Raw genomic sequence first — 21,943 nt, 5'->3', positions numbered from 1 at the left:
CTTTGAGTACTGTTGCGTCTGACCAGTCTTCCCCCCCAGGGAATTAAAGTCACTGGTCAATCCCAAGTTCTTACAGATGACATATATGCAGAGTAAGAAGGACCATCAAGACAGAATAGGAATATTAACAAGTTTTACTGAAGCTTCAGGAGACCAGCCCACATCAATACATTCATATCGGCTTCTCGAATTGGTCTCTCATTCAAACGGAAGAGCCAACTTCTTGCACACAAAGAAAACCCCCACCTGTCCAGAAAGGAATACAGCACATTTCCTGCAAAATGTTCTCAAAATATGCTATTTCATGTTTTCATGCATGTTCTATTCAACCCCAGGATCAATAAACTTACCACTCAGTAACATCAGTTACATTACAATCATGGTTATTAAGGGGCTGGCGTGGCGCCGATTGGGAGCATGGCCGTGCCAGCAAACCTGAGGGTTCCTGGTTCAATCCCCAGCTTTTACCAAGGTTCAAACTAGGGCTGCAACTAACGATTAATTTGATAATCGATTAATCTGTCGATTATTACTTTGATTAATCGATTACTAATCGGATAAAAGAGACAAACTACATTTCTATCCTTTCCAGTATTTTATTGGGGGAAAAAACAGCATACTGGCACCATACTTATTTTGATTATTGTTTCTCAGCTGTTTGTACATGTTGCAGTTTATAAATAAAGGTTTATAAAACAAATTAGTAAAAATAAAATTGCCTCTGCGCATGCGCATAGCATAGATCCAACGAATCGATCACTAAATTAATCGCCAACTATTTTTATAATGGATTTAATCGATTAGTTGTTGCAGCCCTAGTTCAAACACTGATGACATCTATTAAACCCTATTTGGGGCGGCATGGCGTAGTGGGTAGAGCAACCGTGCCAGAAACCTGAGGGTTGCAGGTTCGCTCCCCGCCTCTTACCATCCAAAAATCGCTGCCATTGTGTCCTTGGGCGGGACACTTCACCCTTTGCCCCCGGTGCCACTCACACCGGTGAACTGAATGATGAATGATAGGTGGTGGTCGGAGGGGCCGTTGGCGCAAATTGCAGCCACGCTTCTGTCAGTCTACCCCAGGGCAGCTGTGGCTATGAAAGTAGCTTACCACCACCAGGTGTGAATGAATGATGGGTTCCACATGTAAAGCGACTTTGGGTACTTAGAAAAGCGCTATATAAATCCCAGTTATTATTATTATTATTATTATTATTAAACAAGACAAGAAGCAAAGAATCAAACCGAGACAGAATTCAATTTGGCTCAGTGAGGAGAAACGTATACATCTGTACCCTTGTACAGTGTCATTACGCTCTGCCAAAAGATTGTACGCCTCCTTTTATTTGGACCTTCCCTGAACACGTGGCAACAGCTGCTTCCAAAGGGACGGGGGGTCGTAAACAGCCATCGCCTTTGGTTACAAAAAAGAGGTCGTAAAAGAGTTAAAAAAAAAAGAGGTCGTAAAAGAGTTCAAAAAGAGGTTCGTAAAAGAGTTTAAAAAAGCGGTGCCTGGAGGGGAGTCTGGTCCTGCTTCCTCTTCGCTTTTGTAGTTCTTGGGTCAGACAATATCTTTCTGTTGTCTACAATACATGAAAGAAACAGAAACACCTTCATGTTGCTCCCCCCTTACACAGTGGAGTTTTGCAAGCCTTCTTCTTGGTAGGTTCAAAGATAGCTTTTGGTATTCTCGCCAGGAATTCATTTCAACACAAAGTATTGTGATCATTTAGGTAGAATTATTCTGACAACCAACCTGGTCACATCCGTCGTGCCCTTGAGCGAGACGCGTCACCCTTGCTCCTGATTGGTCGTGGTTAGGGCCTTGCACGGCAGCTCCCGCCGTCAGTGTGCGAATGGGTGAATGTGGAAATAGTGTCAAAGCGCTTTGAGTACTGTTGCGTCTGACCAGTCTTCCCTCCCAGGGAATTAAAGTCACTGGTCAATCCCAAGTTCTTACAGATGACATATATGCAGAGTAAGAAGGACCATCAAGACAGAATAGGAATATTAACAAGTTTTACTGAAGCTTCAGGAGACCAGCCCACATCAATACATTCATATCGGCTTCTCGAATTGGTCTCTCATTCAAACGGAAGAGCCAACTTCTTGCACACAAAGAAAACCCCCACCTGTCCAGAAAGGAATACAGTGCAAGCCTTCAAGGTAGCACACACAGCTTACTTGCGGACATAAAATGAAAAAAAATAGAAAGAGTACAAATAGAAAAACACTAGATGATTTAAACATGACTATGAATAAAGAAAAAACTCTTAAACATATATGCATTCTCCGCAGTACCTTGAAGGTAGAAAAGCACTATACAAGTATAACCCATTAATATGATTATCACCTTATTGCTGAATGCGCTCAAAAAGTACTCACACACATTGAAATCTTTAAACCAGGTTGTATTTAGAAATATATTTATATATATATTTATATAATATTTTTGACACAATATACGTTTTTTAAATATTGTTCTGATTTTTTTAGAGACATATTTTTATGTGAGTGTTTAAATAAAATGTTTAATTTAAAAAAAAAAAATTTTTAAACCTTTTTTTTTTTTTAAACCGGTGCATCACTTTCGGTTTATATGAGGTCACTTCCTGTTGTCGTAGTCCTTGGAGTACAGATCATCTCAGTCTCAGTAGGTTCAATTGAATATCTCAGTCGCTCAGTAATGGGTTTGTATAAGTTCAGATCGTGGGGAAAGACGTTAATGTCTCCTGTTTTCATGTTAGCGTTCAAGCAAGCTGATGAGCAAACTGCATCGCCGGTCTTATTTTGATTTAAAAATGGTAATACTAAAGGTCGGGAGTTGTACCACCATTTATCGTTACGTGGCATACGTGTATACCAGGGGTGTCCAAACTTTTTCCAGCGAGGGCTGTGTGGATACAGTTCGAAGGATGTGGGGGCCACTTTGATAAATGTTATACATATAACATTGAATGCCCGTGACCTTCGATCCCTCAGGCTGTACTGCATCAAAAAGTGACATCAGTGTGTAAAGGATATCACCACATGGGCTGAGGAACACTTCAGAAAACCACTGTCAGTAACTACAGGTGGTCGCTACATCTGTAAGTGCGAGTTAAAACTCTACTATGCAAAGCCAAAGCCATTTATCAACAACACCCAGAAACGCCGTCGGCTTCGCTGGGCCCGAGCTCATCCAAGATGAAAGTGGAAAAGTGTTCTGTGGTCTGACGAGTCCACATTTCAAATTGTTTTTGGAAACTGTGGACGTCGTGTCATCCGGACCAAAGAGGAAAAGAACCATCCGGACTTTTCTAGGCGCAAAGTGTAAAAGCCAGCATGTGTGATGGTATGGGGGTGTATTAGTGCCCAAGACATGGGTAACTTACACATCTGTGAAGGCGCCATTAATGCTGAAAGGTACATACAGGTTTTGGAGCATCCAAGCAATGTTATCATGGACGCCCCTGCTTATTTCAGCAAGACGATGCCAAGCCAGGTGTTACAACAGCGTGGCTTCAAAGTAAAAGAGTGCGGGTACTAGACTGGCCTGCCTGTAGTCCAGACCTGTCTCCTATGGAAAATGTGTGGTGCAATATGAATACTTTTAAAATCTGTACCGGTACTTGTACTTTCTCAATTATTATACAATTTTACAAAAAATAGTTTCTTTTTTTGCACTTAAAATCATTTTTTTCAAGCGTCAAAAAGACCTGCTGTAGTTTGTGATGTTGCCTTTAACAATTTCATTCTAAGTACTTTTTAAATATGTATTTAATCTATTTTTGAGGTTGAGTGACATTACAGTAAAGTAACTGCTTTACTTTCACATGTACCCTTGTTAATTACACCAAATGTTTAGTACAGTCTGTTTCCATGGCAGCAACTTTCCACCAGTAACCAAAAAAAAAGAAGCCCAAAACGTATAAATCATATTTATGAGATAAGAAAGTTTAAATTACAAGATAAAGTTGGAATTATGAGATAAAAAGTCAGAATTACGACAAAGTTATAAAATAAAGTAAAAAAAATACAATAAAAGTCAAAATGAGGGGGAAAAAAAGTCAAAATAATGAGATAAAAAGTCATAATTATGAGATTAAAGAAATTAAATTGTGAGCGTGCAGTGCAGGTATGCAGTTCATCATTTCTATGTTCTATCACATAACTACAACTTTGCATCGCATAGTTATGTTTTTTTATTTGTCTTTTTACTTTCTTAGCTCATAATTTCAACTTTCTCCAGGTTTTGACATCCATCCATTTTCTACCACTTCAAGTCGCCACCTCATCGCAGGGCCAACACAGATAGACAGACATACTGTGAAATTGACAAACGTTGCTAGGAGTGGTGAATCCATACGAGTAGAAACGCCACGGGCGACCATAAGACAGAACAGCACCTCCACTTCCGGTTGAAAGCTCAGTCCAAACAGTAAGAGTTTGGTGTAAAGATGGCGTTATAGCACCAACAATAACACACCACTCTTGTAATATCTTTATACCTCATAATTGCAGGGTTTTATGTCATAATTATAACTTTCTTATCTCAAAATGTGACTATCTCACAATTATGACTTTTTTTCCGCATAACTTCAACTTTATCTCATATTTTTTTATTTTTTTCATATAATTTCGATTTAACTCATAACTGACTTTTTATCTCCTAATTATGACTTTTTATCTCCTAATTATGACTTTTTATCTAATAAACATGACTTTTTATCTCAAAAATATGACTTTTTATCTCATTAACATGACTTTTTATCTCAGTAACATGACTGTATCTCATAAATATGACTAATACACATTACTTTTTATCTCATAAATATGACTATATATTAAACATGACTTTTTATTTAATAAATATGACTCTTTATCTCATTAACATGACTTTTTATCTCGGTAACATGACTGTATCTCATAAATATGACTAATAAACATGACTTTTTATCTCATAAATATGACTATTAAACATGACTTTTATCTAATAAACATTACTTTTTATCTCATTAACATGGCTTTTTATCTAATAAACATGACATTTTATCTAATAAACATCATTTTTTTTATCTCACAAATACGACTTTTTATTTAATAAATATGACTTAATCTAATAAACATGACTCTAATAAACATGACTTTTTATCTCATAAATATGACTATTAAACATGACTTTTATTTTATAAATATGACTATCTATTAAACGTGATTTTTAATCTAATGAACTTTATTTTTTATCTCATAAATGACTTTTTATTTAATAAACATCACTTTTTATCTAATAAACATGACTCATAAATATGACTTTTTATTTAATAAACATCACTTTTTATCTAATAAACATGACTTTTTATCTCAAAAATATGACTTTTTATCTCATTAACATGACTGTATCTCATAAATATGACTAATACACATTACTTTTTATCTCATAAATATGACTTTATATTAAACATGACTTTTTATCTAATAAATATGACTCTTTATCTCAATAACATGCCTTTTTATCTAATAAACATGACTATTAAACATGACTTTTATCTAATAAACATGACTTTTTATCTCAAAAATATGACTTTTTATCTCATTAACATGACTTTTTATCTCAGTAACATGACTGTATCTCATAAATATGACTAATACACATTACTTTTTATCTCATAAATATGACTTTATATTAAACATGACTTTTTATCTAATAAATATGACTCTTTATCTCAATAACATGCCTTTTTATCTAATAAACATGACTATTAAACATGACTTTTATCTAATAAACATGACTTTTTATCTCAAAAATATGACTTTTTATCTCATTAACATGACTTTTTATCTCAGTAACATGACTGTATCTCATAAATATGACTAATACACATTACTTTTTATCTCATAAATATGACTACATATTAAACATTACTTTTTATCTAATAAATATGACTTTATCTCAATAACATGCCTTTTTATCTAATAAACATGACTATTAAACATGACTTTTATCTAATAAACATGACTTTTAATCTCAATAATATGACTCTTTATCTCATTAACATGACTTTTTATCTCGGTAACATTACTGTATCTCATAAATATGACTAATAAACATGACTTTTTATCTCATAAATATGACTATTAAACATTACTTTTATCTAATAAACATTTGTTTTTATCTCATTAACATGGCTTTTTATCTAATAAACATTACTTTTTATCTAATAAACATAATTTTTTATCTCACAAATATGACTTTTTATTTAATAAACATGACTCATAAATATGACTTAATCTAATAAACATGACTATCTAATAAACATGACTTTTTATCTTATAAATATGACTATTAAACATGACTTATTTTATAAATATGACTATTAAATGTGATTTTTAATCTAATGAACTTTATTTTTTATCTCATAAATATGACTTTTTATTTAATAAACATCACTTTTTATCTAATAAACATGACTTTTTATCTAATAAACAATTTTTTTTATCTCACAAATATGACTTTTTATTTAATAAACATGACTCATAAATATCTGCGATGAGGTGGCGACTTGTCCAGGGTGTACCCCGCCTTCCGCCCGATTGTAGCTGAGATAGGCTCCAGCGCCCCCCGCGACCCCAAAGGGAATAAGCGGTAGAAAATGGATGGATGGACTCATAAATATGACTTAATCTAATAAACATGACTAATAAACATGACTTTTTATCTAATAAATATGACTATTAAACATGACTTTTATTTTATAAATATGACTATTAAACGTGATTTTTAATCTAATGAACTTTATTTTTTATCTCATAAATATGACTTTTTATTTAATAAACATCACTTTTTATCTAATAAACATGACTCATAAATATGACTTTTTATTTAATAAACATCACTTTTTATCTAATAAACATGACTTTTTATCTCAAAAATATGACTTTTTATCTCATTGACATGTCTTTTTATCTCAGTAACATGACTGTATCTCATAAATATGACTAATACACATTACTTTTTATCTCATAAATATGACTATATACCGGTAATGATAAATGATAAATGGGTTGTACTTGTATAGCGCTTTTCTACCTTCAAGGTACTCAAAGCGCTTTGACACTACTTCCACATTTACCCATTCACACACACATTCACACACTGATGGAGGGAGCTGCCATGCAAGGCGCTAACCAGCACCCATCAGGAGCAAGGGTGAAGTGTCTTGCTCAGGACACAACGGACATGACGAGGTTGGTACTAGGTGGGGATTGAACCAGGGACCCTCGGGTCGCGCACGGCCATTCTTCCACTGCGCCACGCTGTCCCATATATTAAACATGACTTTTTATCTAATAAATATGACTCTTTATCTCAATAACATGCCTTTTTATCTAATAAACATGACTATTAAACACGACTTTTATCTAATAAACATGACTTTTTATCTCAAAAATATGACTTTTTATCTCATTAACATGACTTTTTATCTCAGTAACATGACTGTATCTCATAAATATGACTAATACACATTACTTTTTATCTCATAAATATGACTATATATTAAACATGACTTTTTAATCTAATAAATATGACTCTTTATCTCATTAACATGACTTTTTATCTCGGTAACATGACTGTATCTCATAAATATGACTAATAAACATGACTTTTTATCTCATAAATATGACTATTAAACATGACTTTTATCTAATAAACATGGCTTTTTATCTAATAAACATGACTTTTTATCTAATAAACATAATTTTTTATCTCACAAATATGACTTTATTTAATAAACATGACTCATAAATATGACTTAATCTAATAAACATGACTATCTAATAAACATGACTTTGTATCTCATAAATATGACTATTAAACATGACTTTTATTTTATAAATATGACTATCTATTAAACGTGATTTTTAATCTAATGAACTTTATTTTTTATCTCATAAATATGACTTTTTATTTAATAAACATCTCTTTTTATCTAATAAACATGACTCATAAATGACTTTTTATTTAATAATGACTTTTTATCTAATAAACATGACTGTATCTCATAAATATGACTTTTTATTTAATAAACATCACTTTTTATCTAAAAAACATGACTCATAAATATGACTTTTTATTTAATAAACATCACTTTTTATCTAATAAACATGACTCTAAAATGACTTTTTATTTAATAATCACTTTTTATCTAATAAATATGACTCTTTATCTCATTAACATGACTTTTTATCTCGGTAACATGACTGTATCTCATAAATATGACTAATAAACATGACTTTTTATCTCATAAATATGACTATTAAACATGACTTTTATCTAATAAACATTACTTTTTATCTCATTAACATGGCTTTTTATCTAATAAACATGACTTTTTATCTAATAAACATATTTTTTTTATCTCACAAATATAACTTTTTATTTAATAAACATGACTCATAAATATGACTTAATCTAATAAACATGACTATCTAATAAACATGACTTTTTATCTATTAAACATGTCTTTTTATCTCATAAATATGACTTTTTATCTAATAAACATGGCTTTTTATCTCATTAACATGACTTTTTATCTAATTAACATGACTTTGTATCTCATTAACATGACTTTTATCTAATAAACATCACTTTTTATCTCATTAACATGGCTTTTTATCTAATAAACATGACTTTTTATCTAATAAACATAATTTTTTTATCTCACAAATATGACTTTTTATTTAATAAACATGACTCATAAATATGACTTAATCTAATAAACATGACTATCTAATAAACATGACTTTTTATCTCATAAATATGACTATTAAACATGACTTTTATTTTATAAATATGACTATCTATTAAACGTGATTTTTAATCTAATGAACTTTATTTTTTATCTCATAAATATGACTTTTTATTTAATAAACATCACTTTTTATCTAATAAACATGACTCATAAATATGACTTTTTATTTAATAAACATCACTTTTTATCTAATAAACATGACTCAGAAATGACTTTTTATTTAATAATCACTTTTTATCTAATAAACATGACTGTATCTCATAAATATGACTTTTTATTTAATAAACATCACTTTTTATCTAATAAACATGACTCATAAATATGACTTTTTATTTAATAAACATCACTTTTTATCTAATAAACATGACTCATAAATGACTTTTTATTTAATAATCACTTTTTATCTAATAAACATGACTGTATCTCATAAATATGACTTTTTATTTAATAAACATCACTTTTTATCTAATAAACACGACTCATAAATATTACTTTTTATTTGGTAAACATCACTTTTTATCTAATAAACATGACTCATAAATGACTTTGTATTTAATAATCACTTTTTATCTAATAAACATGACTGTATCTCATAAATATGACTTTTAATCTGATAAACATTATTTTTTGTCTCATAAACATGACTTTCTATCTCATACTTTTGATCGATTGAGGTATTTTTTGTGGCCGTTTTATGTCACGATAACCGAGAGTAACGAAATGAAAAGTAACGAGCAGACGTCATTACGGTAATCGTCCTCGCAAAGTGTTTATTCGTGGGACGTGATGCCTACGTCACAGTGACGTCACTAATCAGGCTAAGAAAGCCACAGTTGCGTGAAACCGGCGTCTTCCAACTTTTACTTTTTTTTGTTCGTCTCTCCTCCGGCGCCCCGGTTCGCGCTCCGTCCTCTGTGGGTGACTTCGCACATTCGAAGAGTTCAGTCCCGGTTCGGGCCACGGCACCGCCGCCTCGAGTCACCGTAGAGCCGCCCGAAGCAGTTTGGAGCATCTGCCAACAGCCAGTTAGCTTAGCTTAGCATAGTTAGCTTAGCATAGTTAGCTTAGCATAGTTAGCTTAGTTTAGACAGCTTAGCATAGTTAGCTTAGCCTAGTTAGCTCGGCTGCCGTCAGTCCGGCGGGGATGAGAAGAGGAATATCCGGCTTCTGTGAACGTTGTCCGCCGGTGTTAATCATTGACGGAGCTGGCGGTTGCGCAGTAAACTGAAGCGAGCAGCGGCAGATAAAAGTAGTTAACGTGGAGGCTGACGGGGGCTAGCGAACTATCTCATGTCCGCCCAGAAGCGAGAGATGGCCAGTGACACCGAGAACGGCTTCACCTGCCGGACCAACGGAGACGGCGCGCCGGGCCCGCAGTCCCGCGGCTCCGGCGACACGACTCGCCGCCGCCGGTGCCAGTCCGAGACCGGAGCCGACGACGGCGGCGCCCCCACCATGAAGAGCCTGGCGCGGCTCTGCAGCAGGGACGAGGAGGAGAGGGCAGCGGCTCTGGAGGAGCTGAGCCGCGGGGTCCTGGTGTGTCTGGGTCTGGACCGGCCCGGCTCCACTCGCCTGGGCAAGGACACGCTGCTGCATCTGCTGCGGCTCTCGTCCTCCTGTCCGTTAGCGGAGGTGCGCGCCAGAGCCACGGAGCTGCTGCGAGCCGCTCAGGTGGGTGCCTATGCAACATGTACATTTTTGTTTATTTCCACTTGTCACGACATATCGAATCACGCGGATCGATACAAAGTTATCACGATTGCTGCCTATTTCATCAGACATTTAGTGACGCAAGACTGAGATGTGCACAAACAAGCCAATGGGACACGCCCACCCCGGAAGAAAACACGCCCCCTTTGTATTGACACGCCCCCCGCTTTTGGTCTCAGCAAGTTTTTTTTGTCCTATTGTGGAAATATCAAGCAGATTTGCTGGTCAATTTTCAGCCATGTGCATACTTGCCAACCCTCCTGAATTTTCCGGCAGACTCACGAATTTCAGTGCCTCTCCCGAAAATCTCCCGATTTCCAGCCGGACAACTATATTGGGTGCGTGCCTTAAAGGCACTGCCTTTAGCGTCGTCTCTCACCTGAAAAGGAGACTATCATACATGTCTCCGTTATCCATAGGTTTATCTATAACCCATAACACGCTGGCCGAATAGATATGGTCACTCATTAACGGTCAGAGAAGCACAAGGCGGCGGCAACGCAGTATTATGGGCCACCTTGCAAGCAACATCCCGTTCTCATTTGCGGATGTTTTCATCAAATCCGTGAAGGATATGTTCCCGGATTCAGAGATCGCTCGCCAGTACTCGAATGGCAGAACAAAAGCTACTCAAATAGTGAAAGGTAGGTGTTATTTTTTTTTAAAAGTAAGCAGCAAGTATATATATATATATATATATATATATATATATATATATATATATATATATATATATATATATATATATATATATATATAAATAAATAAACATTTCACCTCTTTTATTCCGCTTTTTATGTTAATAGTGGGCCGTTAAAAAAAAATTGCAAATTGAGGACACCTGATATAACTGCTTCATTAACTGCATTACTTATAATTACATTTGTATAACTTTTTTAGGAGGGAATTTAAAACAAACAGAACAATAAAACAACAGAAGATTAAAGAATAATAATTTAAACATACAAGGATGTTTTGAAAAAATTGTTTCAATTTCCGTTACTATACCGTATCGGCTGATACCAATATTGACCTGATATGATAGCTGCAAAAAAAAAAACTAACCCCCGAATCTTTGACTAAATCTGTTCATTTAAATGTATCTTCTTCCCTTTTTAAGGGTGTGCAAGTGCATGAAATATTGGAACAATAGTCTTCTCCGACATGTTTTAGTCAACCAGCGTGGAGGTCTATTTCTCCAACTAATAGTACAAGTAGGGCTGAGAACTGTATCGCCATGTAAGTGTTTTGTATAGGTCGATATCAATAATTGTTAAATATTTTGACCTAGGGAAAATATGGACCATATTTATTTCAAATGTAACCTCAGCTATCAGGGCAGAAAGGAAATGTCAACACAAGCATGGAAAACACTGTAAACAAAATAGTAAAAACACATTGAACACTTAGCAAGTTAAATGAAGGTGCAAAAATAAAGAATATGTCAAATGTTTAATAAAGTGTAAGAAAATAGTGTGCCGTGAGATACAGTCTGGTGTGCCGTGGGAGATGATCTAATTTCACCTATTTGGGTTAAAAATATTTTTTGCAAACCAGTAATTATAATCTGCAAATAATGTGGCGTTGTTGAGTGTCTGTGCTGTCTAGAGTTCGGCAGACTTACCACGTTATACTGTTCCATATCAGTAGGTGGCAGCAGGTAGCTAATTGCTTTGTAGATGTCGGAAACAGCGGTAGGCAGCGTGCAGGTAAAAAGGTGTCTAATGCTTAAACCAAAAATAAACAAAAGGTGAGTGCCCCTAAGAAAAGTCATTGAAGCTTAGGGAAGGCTATGCAGAATGAAACTAAAACTGAACTGGCTGCAAAGTAAACAAAAACAGAATGCTGGACGACAGCAAAGACTTACTGTGGAGCAGAGACGGCGTCCACAATGTACATCCGTACATGACATGACAATCAACAATGTCCCCACAAAGAAGGATAAAAACAACTGAAATATTCTTGATTGCTAAAACAAAGTAGATGCGGTAAATATCGCTGAAGGAAGACATGAAACTGCTACAGGAAAATACCAAAAAAAGGGAAAAAGCCACCAAAATAGGAGCGCAAGACAATAACTAAAACACGACACACAGGAAAACAGCAAACAAATGTGATGTGACAGGTGGTGACAGTACACCTACTTTATTGTACACCTATATTGATGCATGCTTGGTTATGCTTTAAAGTCATATCCAACAATTGCGACAACAACTTTTATTGTCAATATCGGCTGCCAGGTTTAATTTTTTAATGATTTCTGCTGGTGGTGTGCCTCCACATTTTTTCAATGAAAAAAATGTGCCTTGGCTCAAAAAAGGTTGAAAAACACTGCTCTAAAGGGTGAGCGCCTTGCATCATTTACAGACCACATTGGTTTGACTATGGTCCCTTTAAAAAAAAGGAAAAAAAAAGAAGTGCCATACTGTCCTGGTGACTTTTAATCTTTTATACATAATTTCTTCATTTTGACTTCCTTTTCTCACTCCATGCAAAGAATCAACCGCCAGACAAGCAAACTTGATAGTTGATACTGTCACCTGATTGGCTGTTAGCGTGTCACTCCCACTGATCACTTCCTGCGTTGCTCGCTTACCAGACAGCGAGTGCCTTCGTTCATGCAACCAACCTTGCTTCCATACTTTTGCTTTCTTCCCACGAATAATTGATTGATTGATTGATTGAGACTTTTATTAGTAGATTACACAGTACAGTACATATTCCGTACAATTGACCACTAAATGGTAACACCCCAATAAGTTTTTCAACTTGTTTAAGTCGGGGTCCACGTTAATCAATTCATGGTAGAAGAAAAAATATATTGAACTGTTTATCCAATGCATTTTTTTATCAATATCGATCACATGTCTGTCGCGATTGATATCGATATCGTTTCATCCCCTCAGCCCTAAGTGCAGGCAAAAAGTTTTGGTGTTGTCATGCTCGATCAAAAAGCAGAATTTTTGATGGTGTTCGTAAGTTTAGAGAGTATAAACCTCTTAAGCTGTTTGTTTACGGTACATGCTTTTATTTATTTCTCTTTGCTATTTGGGCTTATTGGACCCTAATTAGAATAAAAACTAAGAATCATCTTTTGATATGATGTACTTAGTCCATAAGTACACAAACGTGTACTTCATGTTTAGTGACATGCTAATTCTTATTTTTCCACCTTTTTTTTCCACCGCGTTTCTCCTCAATATTGAGTCCAAATTGAATTCTGTCTCTGTTTGCTTCTTTGCTTCTTGTCTTGTTTAATCGATGTCATTAGTGTTTGAACCTGACAAAATCTTCCTTTGGAAATACCCAATTTCACAACGTATATATCTGCGGCTTAGATTAATATTAAACATTTTAATAAAAAATTTAAAAAATACAATTTCAATAAATGTTTCCAGCACCCCCACGGCCCCAAAAGGGACAAGCGGTAGAAAATGGATGGAAATCTACTTAACCTCTTAAGGCCCAAGCTGTTTGTTTACACGCTTTTTTTTATTTCTTTCTGCTATTTGGGCTTATTGGACCCTAATTAGAATAAAAACTAAGAATCATCTTTTGATATGATGTACTTAGTCCATAAGTACACAAACGTGTACTTCATGTTTAGTGACATGCTAATTCTTATTTTTCCACCTTTTTTTTCCACCGCGTTTCTCCTCAATATTGAGTCCAAATTGAATTCTGTCTCTGTTTGCTTCTTTGCTTCTTGTCTTGTTTAATCGATGTCATTAGTGTTTGAACCTGACAAAATCTTCCTTTGGAAATACCTAATTTCACAACGTATATATCTGCGGCTTAGATTAATATTAAACATTTTAATAAAAAATTTAAAAAATACAATTTCAATAAATGTTTCCAGCACCCCCACGGCCCCAAAAGGGACAAGCGGTAGAAAATGGATGGAAATCTACTTAACCTCTTAAGGCCCAAGCTGTTTGTTTACACGCTTTTTTTTTATTTCTTTCTGCTATTTGGGCTTATTGGACCCTAATTAGAATAAAAACTAAGAATCATCTTTTGATATGATGTACTTAGTCCATAAGTACACAAACGTGTACTTCATGTTTAGTGACATGCTAATTCTTATTTTTCCACCTTTTTTTTCCACCGCGTTTCTCCTCAATATTGAGTCCAAATTGAATTCTGTCTCTGTTTGCTTCTTTGCTTCTTGTCTTGTTTAATCGATGTCATTAGTGTTTGAACCTGACAAAATCTTCCTTTGGAAATACCTAATTTCACAACGTATATATCTGCGGCTTAGATTAATATTAAACATTTTAATAAAAAATTAAAAAAATACAATTTCAATAAATGTTTCCAGCACCCCCACGGCCCCAAAAGGGACAAGCGGTAGAAAATGGATGGAAATCTACTTAACCTCTTAAGGCCCAAGCTGTTTGTTTACACGCTTTTTTTTTTTTTATTTCTGCTATTTGGGCTTATTGGACCCTAATTAGAATAAAAACTAAGAATCATCTTTTGATATGTTGTACTTAGTCCATAAGTACACAAACGTGTACTTCATGTTTGGTGACATGCTAATTCTTATTTTTCCACCGCGTTTCTCCTCAATATTGAGTCCAAATTGAATTCTGTCTCTGTTTACTTCTTTGCTTCTTGTCTTGTTTAATAGATGTCATTAGTGTTTGAACCTGACAAAATCTTCCTTTGGAAATACCTAATTTCACAATGTATATATCTGCGGCTTAGATTAATATTAAACATTATAATAAAAAATTAAAATAATACAATTTCAATAAATGTTTCCAGCACCCCCCGCGGCCCCAAAAGGGACAAGCGGTAGAAAATGGATGGAAATCTACTTAACTGTCATGTCTGTGTAATCATGTTTTGTCTTAGTCATGTTTTGTTTAGTTATTGGACTCATTAGTTTCTGGCTTTTCACTCCCTTGTCTTGTTTCCATAATTACCCATTAGTTTCACCTGTTCCACGTTTGGACTCATTGTGCACTCTTGTTTGTCACCATAGCAACCCATTAGTTTTCACCTGTCACGTCACGCACCTGTTTCACGTTTTGAGTCACGCACCTGTTTTCGTTAATCATGTCTGTAGTATTTAAGTTCATTGTTTTTCAGTTTGTCTTTCTGGTGACATCCTCACATTTATGCTCTGTCCATTCCTGACACTTCTTTTCGTGTCCATCCTTCATGCTACTATTTTTGTCCAAGCCAAGTAAGTTTTTGTTCCATGTTTATAGTCTTTTTGGTTTCATAGTTTGTTCTCCGCCATTGTGCGCGCCTTTTGTTTACTTCCTTGTTTTGTATTTATAGTGTTTGAATAAAAATTTACTTACATTCCCGTCTCGCCCGAGCCAACTTTCCGTTGCATCCCGGAAAAGCAGACACCCAGGACCAAGTCATGACATTAACCTCTTAAGGCCCAAGCTGTTTGTTTACATGCTTTTTTTATTTCTTTCTGCTATTTGGGCTTATTGGACCCTAATTAGAATAAAAACTAAGAATCATCTTTTGATATGATGTACTTAGTCCATAAGTACACAAACGTGTACTTCATGTTTAGTGACATACTAATTCTTATTTTTACACTTTTTTTTCCCAAATTCTATTGTATGTTATACTCTTCTGACACCACCAGATGGCAGTATATGCGCCCATAAGACCCCAATTCAGTAGTGTACACAATTTTGGAAATAAGAGCTAAAAAGGTGCTGTCCACGCATGTGGCCACTAAGCCTTTACAGGTTTTAAATTAAGACGGTGCAAAATATTCATTGTAAAATCCCAAAGCGGAATGTGTTTGATTTTGCGCCCATATGGGTCGTATCGTCAAGTGGAGTGGTAATTTGTTTTTTGGGAGACACCGAGTGGTTACAATAATTAATGTCGCTGTTAACCCTATAAGACCCAAATATAGAAAAACCTATAACATTTTTTTTTTGACATTTCAGATGTTGTAGGAGGCATTTGATGCAGAATTTGAAGAGTTAATTTTTTTTATTTTTATGATTGTTTGGACAAATGTGTCCAAATTCCATCAATATTAATGTAAATGGATTAATGGCTCTAATTATCATACTAAAAGGAAAACATGCATACCCCCATTACATCCACACATTCAGGAACATTCCTTTTCCCAGAACTGAATTGTCTGGTGATATCCTCTTTGTGGACAAAGTCATGGAATTGTAGGTCAGGCTGATCAATTAACTACATTTTTTAGAGATAAAACTTTTAAGTCAGTCAAATTTGACCAAAACACAACACAAGGGTAGAATGTATACTATGCATGTATAGAGACAATACTTCAGGCAGTGATGTAGTGGAGGGAATACAACCTGTTTGAGCCCACTGCAACAAGCCAACTATTACTACCACATTCACCCAGTGTTGTATAATTGCAACAATTATATAACAAGCTCTAAATGAAATTTGATGCATCTATTCCACAATAACTACATATGTACATGCTAGAGATGTGCGGTTTGCGGACACAACCGCGGAGTCCGCGGATTATCCGCGGGTCGGGCGGTTGAAATAAAAATAAAAAAAGATTTTATCCGCGGGTCAGGTCGGGCGGTTGAAATTTAAAAAACATTGATCTTAAATAGATTCAGGCGGGTGGCAGTTAAACCAATTCGGAAATATATATACATAGTTAAATGTTGTTACCCACATACGAAAAACGAGCAGGCACCTGCAGCATGCCACAACAGAAGAAGAAAAAAAAAAAGAGATGGCAACGCCGGCAGCAAACGTGGTACGCGACAAACTAAAAAAGGGAATACTAAAGACCAGGGGAAAAAAGGCCAGGAAAGTTCAGCGTGGACTCGTTTTTATGAGGTTGTAAATCAGGATGATAGTAATGCTGGCTACGTGATTTGCAAGAGCTGCGACGCTGTTTATGTCTACGACAGTCACAAAACCGGGACATCTAACATGGTGCATCACATTTGTGCAAAACCCCGAATCTCCACAAACACCCTGAGCATGAGCAGTTTCGTCCGCCGTGATCCCAGAAGAGTGCCACAGGATGTTAAAACAAGATAGAACGCAGCTGCCTGCAGCAGTTTGAGTGGCGCGGCTCCCAGATGATTGCGCACTGGTGTGCGTCTGGGCCGTGACAGCGTGGCACGCATTGAATGTCTCTGCTGCATTGGATCAATCTCCTTTCTTTAACAGGCAAAAGCTTTATAACCTCACTAATGCCTTGCATCGTCTATATTAGATATATAACAACGGGCGGGTGCGGGCGGGTGCGGTTTTGATTAAATGTTAGTTCGGGTGGATGGCGGATGGTTGACGACTTTTGTGATGCGATTGCGGATGAAATAATTGCCTATCCGCGCATCTCTAGTACATGCTCTAGACATTGTAATAACAACCAAAAAAAAAAAAGTATATATATTTTACTTACTTGAATCTGATGAATCCAGTTCAATGAAACAAATAATGTTGTTCGAAGGAAAACATGAGAGGTTGTGTGAGTTCATGGCCAGAAGGCGTGACTTATAAACAAATGTACGATCCAATAGCCTTGTGAGACTGAACAATAGGACCCAATGACTATGTAAATGTGGTAAAAAAAAGTAAAATAAATTATAACAGATTGTTTTTTAGGATGGTTAAAGGTAACGTAATTTTACAACAAGGGGTGTTACAGGGTTAAGTTGAATGTTGCGGACACGTTTGTTACTGGATACTTTCTAATACGCCTTGGACACTTTGTATGTGTAAGTAATACGCAACTATACTTATGTGATACTTGTTTATATTGACAAATGTGCAATATTGTCTAGCTCAGTGTTTTTCAACCTTTTTTTGCGTTGAAAAAATGCGGAGGCTACACCACCAGCAGAAATCATTAAAAAACGAAACTCAGTTGACAGTAAGAAGTTGTTGTCGCAATTGTTGGATATGACTTTAAACCATAACCAAGCATGCATCACTATAGCTCTTGTCTCAAAGTAGGTGTGCTGTCACACCACACCCTGACTTATTTGGACTTTTTTGTTGTTTTCCTGTGTGTAGTGTTTTAGTTCTTGTCTTGCGCTCCTGTTTTGGTGGCTTTTTCTCTTTTTTTGGGTATATTCCAGTTTCATGTCTTCCTTTTGAGCGATATTCCCCGCACCTGCTTTGTTTTTAGCAATCAATAAGGTTTTAGTTGTTTTTATCCTTCTTTGTGGGGACATTGTTGATTGTCATGTCATGTTCGGATGTACATCGTCTTTGCTCCACAGTAAGTCTTTGCTGTCGTCCAGCATTCTGTTTTTGTTTACTTTGTAGCCAGTTCAGTTTTAGTTTCGTTCTGCATAGCCTTCCCTAAGCTTCAATGCCTTTTCTTAGCAGCACTCACCTATTGTTTATTTTTGGTTTAAGCATTAGACACCTTTTTACCTGCACGCTGCCTCCCGCTGTTCCCGACATCTACAAAGCAATTAGCTACCTGCTGCCACCTACTGATATGGAAGAGTATTACGCGGTTACTCTGCCGACACTCAACAACAACACATCATTTGCAGACTATAATTACTGGTTTGCAAGAATTTTTTTTAACCCAAATAGGTCACAGTGGTTGAAAAACACTGGTCTAGCTGGTGTGCTATTGTGTGCTTAGCTGTTGTGTAGCCGCTAGCTCCTCGTAGCCTATAGCCTGCCATGTTTACTTTTTGTAAACGACTTGACTAAAATACAGTCTGAAAGTAACTTCCTGTCTCTGCGTTACCAGGAGCAAGGAGTTGACGTGCCCCGCGCCCTGGCCCCCGGTCCCAGTGCCTTCATCCCTGCCAAACAGGCGAGTCCCACAGTGGGGGGTCCGGCTAACGAGGGGCCCCCGGGTTGCGTCAGCTGATGGATTCAGAGAGGAATGTTCCAGGGAAAATTTTTTTTAATTTTATTTCCAGATATCGAAAGAAAGGCCCGACCAGGACATCCTAATCGAATCCTTCCTCTCCCTGGGCCGCGTGGACCACGTCACCATGGTGATGGCGCTGCACCCCGCCTACCTCAGCTGTTTCCTGAGGACCCAGCATGACCTGCTGGTGCTGGACGGCCCCTTGCCTCGCCACTGGAGGCATTACATCGCCATCATGGTGAGAGAAAAAGCCTGTTCACCTTCGCCCTGTCTTTGATCCTACCAAGCAAAAGGCTTGTAAAACTCCACTGTGTAGGATGGGAAGCGACATGAAGGTGTCGGTTTCTTTGATGTATTGTAATCCACAATCCGACCCGAGATCTACAAAGCGGAGAAGAAGCAGGACCTGACCCCCCCTCCAGGCACCTTTTCTTTGAACTGTTTTGTGACCAAAGGCAGCGGCTGTTTACGACCCCCCTTCCCTTAGAAACAGCTGTTGCCATGTAATCAGGGAAAGTCCAAATAAAAGAGAAGGCGTACAATCTTTCATCAGAGCGTGGTGAGACACTGTAGAGTACAGCCCAGACGTTTCTCCTCAATGAGATACATTTAATTCTGTCTCTGTTTAATTCCTTGCTTCTTGTCTTGTTTAATAGATGTCATCAGTGTTTGAACCTGACAATTACAAATGCACTTTTTAAATTGCGCCCCCAGGCGGCGGCCCGGCACCACTGCTCCTACCTGGTGCAGCAGCACAGCGCCGGCTTCCTGGAGGCCGGCGGAGACGAGAGCTGGCTGAGCGGCCTGCAGCACGCCCCCGCCAAGCTGCGCAGTTTGCACCCCCTCAACAAGCTGCTGGCGCACAGACCCTGGCTGGTCACCCAGCTGCACATCCAGGTGACGCCACACGCCATATAGAAGGTTCTAGAACACCGCGAGAGGAGTAGAGGCTCACGGTGTGTCCTGCAGGATCTGGTGTACCCGGGCGCCGAGCTCCGCTGGTCACTAGCCGAGCTCATACAGGCCGTCATCCTCATGGCGCACGCCCACTCGCTCTGCTCCTTTGTGTGGGGCTGCGGACTCAACCCGGAGCCGGACCACGTCGGAGGCCACACCTTCCTGCCGCCCTCGCCCGGACACCCAACCCGCAGTCCCAACAGCCCCGCCCACGAGGACGGCCGTCAAGAGGTGCGACTTTCTCAAGTGGCTCGTGATATCATAAAGCAGCCCGTATCACTATCGCCCACGTATCAAGTTGACATGATTATTCTGGCGCGTTTATAATAATAATAATAATAGATTTTATTTGTAAAAAGCACTTTACATTGAGCAAACAACCTCAAAGTGCTACAGTGTATTGAAAAAAATAATAATAATAAAAAGATGATAAAAAATAAAAACTAGAACAGCCTAATAGCTAGAACTAGTATACATATATCCATAAAAAGGCTTTTTTTTAAAGAATGGTTTTTAAGCCTTTTTTAAAAGCATCCACAGTCTGTGGTGCCCTCAGGTGGTCAGGGAGAGCATTCCACAGACTGGTAGCGGCGGAGCAGAAACATTAACGTTTAATACGGGAAGAACCGACCAACGAACCCCAACATATCTTACATCTTTGGAAAGGTTTCGGTTGTGCCTACGCTGCTACTATAGGTTTGGAACATTTTGTGTTACCATGGCGACGCTGTAAAGGGAAAAAACCTGCGATGGGCCCATTGATTAGGTACTTTTGGGCCAGTTGATTAGGTACGCACTCACATGATAATTTTTTTTTTAAGTTCAAGTTAGTCACACACACACTAGGTGTGGCGAAATTACTCTCTGCATTTGACCCATCACCCTTGTTCACCCCTTGGGAGGTGAGGGGAGCAGTGAGCAGCAGCGGTGACCGTGCCCGGGAATCATTTTTTGGTGATTTAACCCCCAATTCCAACCATAGCATTATCCATTAGCATTTCGTTCATTTAAAAATACAAACATGTAGCAGACATTGGTGGACGAACATTATAGCACCGCCTCACCACTTTTGGTATTTCCTCTTATCTGGTCACGTGCTAGCATGCTAACGTTAACATGGTATTGCTTTATACTAGCATTTTAGCATGCTTTATACTAGCATTTTAGCATGCTTTATACTAGCATTTTAACAAATCTTATTTGTTTAAACCTAAAAATCATGGCTTTTGTTACTTGGCGCCATCTTGGGAGTACGCTAATGTTAGCATGATAATGTTTTACGCGAGCATTTTAGCTAATGTTGTATGTTTAACCTTAAAAGTCATAGATTTTGATCATTTCCATTATTTCAGAAGTATGCTAACGTATGTTATGTTAGCATGCTAGCGTTAAAATAGTAGCTTTTCATGCTAGCATTTTTGCTAATTTTATCCGTTCAAACCTAAGTGATATTTGGCGCCATCTTAGAAGTAAACAAACTTTTCTTTTGTTATCATGCTAACGCCAGCATACTAACGTTTTACGTTAGCATTTTGGCTAATTGTATTGGTTTGAACTTTAAAACCATGGCTTTTGATATTTGCCACCAAATTAGAAGTATGCTGACTTTTGCTATGTCGTCATGCTAATGTTTTATGCTAGCATTTTAGCT

The 21,943-nt window shown here is 37.0% G+C and overlaps 1 protein-coding gene across 1 annotated transcript in view; it reads left to right on the top strand.

The window, feature by feature from the left end:
* The first annotated feature begins 9,582 nt into the window (after positions 1-9,582).
* Positions 9,583-21,943, top strand: part of sesn2 (sestrin 2) — a 28,336-nt gene continuing 15,975 nt past the window's right edge. The window contains exons 1-5 of the mRNA XM_061931492.1: positions 9,583-10,463; positions 19,210-19,275; positions 19,385-19,573; positions 20,050-20,232; positions 20,305-20,523. Coding sequence (XP_061787476.1) covers positions 10,083-10,463; positions 19,210-19,275; positions 19,385-19,573; positions 20,050-20,232; positions 20,305-20,523 — 1,038 coding nt within the window. The 5' untranslated portion in view covers positions 9,583-10,082. The remainder of the gene's footprint in view (positions 10,464-19,209; positions 19,276-19,384; positions 19,574-20,049; positions 20,233-20,304; positions 20,524-21,943) is intronic.

This window comes from Nerophis lumbriciformis, linkage group LG37 (genome assembly GCF_033978685.3).
Source record: "Nerophis lumbriciformis linkage group LG37, RoL_Nlum_v2.1, whole genome shotgun sequence".
NCBI lineage: Eukaryota > Metazoa > Chordata > Actinopteri > Syngnathiformes > Syngnathidae > Nerophis > Nerophis lumbriciformis.
This window is presented reverse-complemented; position numbering and strand designations above follow the sequence as displayed.